This window comes from Arachis hypogaea, chromosome 13 (genome assembly GCF_003086295.3).
Source record: "Arachis hypogaea cultivar Tifrunner chromosome 13, arahy.Tifrunner.gnm2.J5K5, whole genome shotgun sequence".
Taxonomy (NCBI): Eukaryota; Viridiplantae; Streptophyta; class Magnoliopsida; order Fabales; family Fabaceae; genus Arachis; species Arachis hypogaea.
Genome location: NC_092048.1, coordinates 31,877,506 through 31,881,694, shown reverse-complemented (window position 1 = coordinate 31,881,694; position 4,189 = coordinate 31,877,506). Strand labels below are relative to the sequence as shown.

Genomic DNA, 4,189 nt, shown 5'->3' with positions numbered 1-4,189 from the left:
TAATTATATATTTATTTTTATTGTACACGTAGCATAACCCAAATAAAATATAACCACTAAAACTAATTTTGTTAGTCGTGCGCAAAGTGCATGGATACCATGTTTTGCTGCTTCATCACTTTGGAATGTATGCCATTTAAATTCATGAAAGAAAATTCGTAATAACATCAAGTTTAATTTGTTCTCCCCATCAAGTAGACCCTACCCTGCCAAACACTAGAACTTGTTATTAAAAAAAAGTTGCGCAAAAAGGTTTAAGAAACAGTAAAAAAATCTATCCAAAATAATTTAATAAAATTATTTTATTTTATACTTTTTAATTATTATTTGTCTTATTTTATATTTTTCAATTATTATTAGAATAATCAAATAATAGTAAATATAATAAATATATAATTAAAAATATTATATATAAAAAAATATAAATAAATATTAAATTAAATTAACTTATTTTAAATTATTATCTCTCTAAAGACTCCAATATTAGTGAAGAATTAAATTAAGGGAGTCCCGGGCAGGTCAGCCAAATAATAACCATACCTAGACAAATTATGGGCACTAGGTTGTTATTAATGCTATACTAGTTATTTCAGTAGAGCTAATATGATAGATCGAAAATGAGAAAAACAAAAAGAATAATTCAATTTTATTCACATACATCAACATTTGAAATAAGTTCTCTATTTCTAAAATTTAACATGGTTGTTTCTATTTTTATCTTCTTCACTTTCTTTCTCTCTTTCATCTAATTCCTCCCTCATCAGTGCCTTCTCTCTCCTCTAGGTACTCCATGTTATTATTTATTGATTTGTTTTTACATTATTATATAACAATTGTGTTATTTTAACATGTCGAAATTTGTTAAAATTGTAACCTTATTAGGTTATCACCTAACTATAATATGATCGAGTAGAGTTAGTGATAGCCTGATAGCTAGCTCATCAGTAAAAAAAAAACGAATTTCATTTTTAAAGAGTAGTGCTAGTAACACAATAATATAAAATTATCTTATTTAATTTATTATTTCATAATTTTATATATAAATAGTTATAATTATATGTTTATTATATCTAAAATTATTTATTTATTTTAATAATAACTAAAAATTATAAAATAAATAAAATTTTATATTATTTTAAATTAATTTTTATTGTTTCTCAAATATTTTTTTATATTTTTAGGTACTTCTACATACATAACGAAATTAATAACATTATTAATGACATTATTATTAGTTGTTGTCGATGATAATAATAATAATAATAATAATAATAATAATAATAATAATAATAATAATAATAATAATAAACAGAAAATAATAATAGCCAAAATTAAGTCAAACGTAATAGAATTGAAATACAATTTATTGAACTAATAAAAAGACTTCAAATTAAACTTTAGCTTAATAAACTAATGATGAGCTTATTTTTCTAACTTCTTAACAAACTAAGTAAACTGAAAATTAATTAAGTACCCTAAGAAATGACTATTCTCATCACTTCACACTTATTATAACAAAGCAACAAACATGTTGCAACTGTTTAAATTAAAACTATATGTACTCATCTTACTTTAGACTATATTCTATCAACTTACAATTTTACACTTTATAAATGAAATGTTATAAGTTGATATATTTTTATTTTTAATTTTATATACCTGAGTAATAATTTGGAATTAATAATTTAGTATTATTCTAACTAGGCACTAATAGCAGTTTTATTTAGAATTGTATTTGCATGTTCTTGTACGATCTTCCAAGCGATAATCACGTGTTCTTGCTGCGTGAGAGTTGCCCCAATAGCACACCTTATAATGAACATTCCATCCACCATGGCGTGACTCATGTATACTCTTCCTGATTCGTTCATCGAATCCAATAATTTTCTATTGATTTCATTTGCATCACCGCCATGAGCAACTGAGGGTATAACTCTAAAGCAAACCATAGCGAGATTTCTAGGAACCACAATCTCAAACCTCTTATCCAACTTCACCAGTTCTTCAAAACTCTTTGCCATCTCAACATGGCTTCTTAGAAAATTTCTGAGATTTGAAATGCCGTAACTTCGAAGAACAAGCCATACTTTAAGAGCACGGAACCTTCTGCTTAGCGTAATTTGCCAATCTTTGTAATCCACAACTTGCTTCGATTCAGAAGCGTTGTTATGCAAATACGAAGGGTTTGTTGAGAGCGATTTGATCAAAGAATTTGGATCTTTAACCCAAAGACAACAACAATCCAAATTGGTTAGAAACCATTTGTGAGCGTTGAGGCTAAAAGAATCTGCATCTTCAACGCCATCGATCAGGTGTCTGAACTCTGGACAAATGCACGCGCTACCTGCATACGCCGCATCCACGTGGATCCACATTCCATAATTTTTCGCCACGTGGCACAACGCTCCAACTGGATCAATGGCCGTTGTAGAAGTTGTTCCAACGGTTGCACACAAGTAGCATGGAACTAATCCGCTATGGAGATCTTTCTGAATGGTTTTCAACAACGATTGTGGTAACAACGAGAATGAACTCGATCTCGAAGTCTTAATGGCTCTGAAGTTGTTTGGATCAAACCCTGCAATATGAGCGGCTTTTTGAACCGCACAATGTGTTTGATCTGAGCCGTAAACAACGAGCTTTCCAATATTGTCTCTTCCTATCAGGTTAAGCATTCGATCTCTGGCGGCGACTAGTGTTGCCAATATTGCCTCGCATGTTGTGCCTAACATGACGCCGCCGCCGTGACCAGTGAAGAGGAATTCTTTTGGTAGCCGGAGCTCCTGGCCGAGCCAATCCATGACCATGGTCTCAAGCTCAGTTGCAGCCGGGGACGAGAGCCAGTTGAATCCAACGGTGTTGAGTCCAGTACTGAGCATCTCGCCCATGAAACCAGCAGTGCTACCACTTGAAGGGAAGAATGCAAAAAAATTAGGACTCTGCCAGTGTGTAATTCCCGGAATTATGTGTCGTTTTATGTCCTGAAGGATGATTTCAATGGATTCAGAGCCAAAAGGAGCATAAGATGGAAGATTTTTTTGAAGATAACCAGGATCAACTTGACTTAGAACCGAATAGTTTTCAATATTATGGTAATAATCGGCAAGAAAGTCAACTATCATATAGCCTTGTCTCTTAAATTCTTCAGGATCCAATGGATTGTTCATGCTGAATGAATTGTAATCATTGTTGCTACCCATTTGGTGTATTTTGATCGATGTTCTTTATTTTGGATTTGGTATGTAAGATTTAGGCTCTTCATTTTGTAGGGTATATATAGATGCCAATAGAAAGGAATATTCTATTGATTGCAAAGGAATATTCTATTGGTTGCTTTCATTTTTTTTATTTTTCAATTTTTTGTTCCCATGGAAGAATTAATTTTTTTCCCATAGAGAAGATAATTTAGGTAATATTTATTTTGCTCTCCAGAAATTAAAAAACCAATTAATCTAGTTTCCGATTTTTTTTAATTAGAATTACCAACTCAATTCTCTAAATGTGATTTTTGTTAGTTTTTGAATAATTTTTTATCTTACAACCGTTATTAAAATAGGGATATTAGAAAGGTTGATGTATAAATTTTAAAATTTCAATCTAAGACTTTTTAATTAAATTATAAATTATTTATCATTTCAAGTAATTCAATTTTTATTATTTATACACAATTATATTTTTATACTATATATAATGGGAATATTAAAAAGGTTGGTGTCCAAATTTTTTTAAAAATATTCTTTATTATATATAATTTACAAAAAAAAAATATTTTCTAAAATTTGAATTTGAGACTTTTTCATTAAATTATAAATCACTTGTCATCTCATTAATTCAACCTTTATTATTTTTGTACATATTTATACATATATACTATATATAATGGGGATATTAGAAGGGTTGGTATTCAATTTTTTTTTATTACGTATAACTCATAAAATTTTATTATTTCTAAAATTTGAACTCAAAAAAAATTAGTTAAATTATAAATCACTTCCCATTTTAGCTAATTTATTTTTTATTATTTTTATACATATTTAATAAATAAAAGAGTAAATTAACAGGGACCATCAATCTAAATAGTTAAATGCCATTCAAATATTGTAACCAACGACTGGTTAATCTGAGAACAATTTTTTTATTATGACCAACATAGCACGCATTTGAATTTAATTCATTTGATTATATTAAT

General features: G+C 28.8%; 1 protein-coding gene across 1 annotated transcript; it reads right to left on the bottom strand.

Annotated features, from left to right (window-relative positions):
* Nucleotides 1–1,431: 1,431 nt before the first annotated feature.
* LOC112737957 (tyrosine decarboxylase 1) lies at nt 1,432–3,275 on the bottom strand. Its single transcript, XM_025788141.2, has one exon. The coding sequence runs from the start codon at nt 3,198–3,200 to the stop codon at nt 1,701–1,703; it is 1,500 nt and encodes a 499-aa protein (XP_025643926.1). The 5' UTR covers nt 3,201–3,275; the 3' UTR covers nt 1,432–1,700.
* Nucleotides 3,276–4,189: the final 914 nt, after the last annotated feature.

Excerpts from the sequence above, each read along its gene's own strand:
- LOC112737957 (XM_025788141.2), bottom strand. The coding sequence starts at position 3,200 with ATGGGTAGCAACAATGATTACAATTCATTCAGCATGAACAATCCATTG.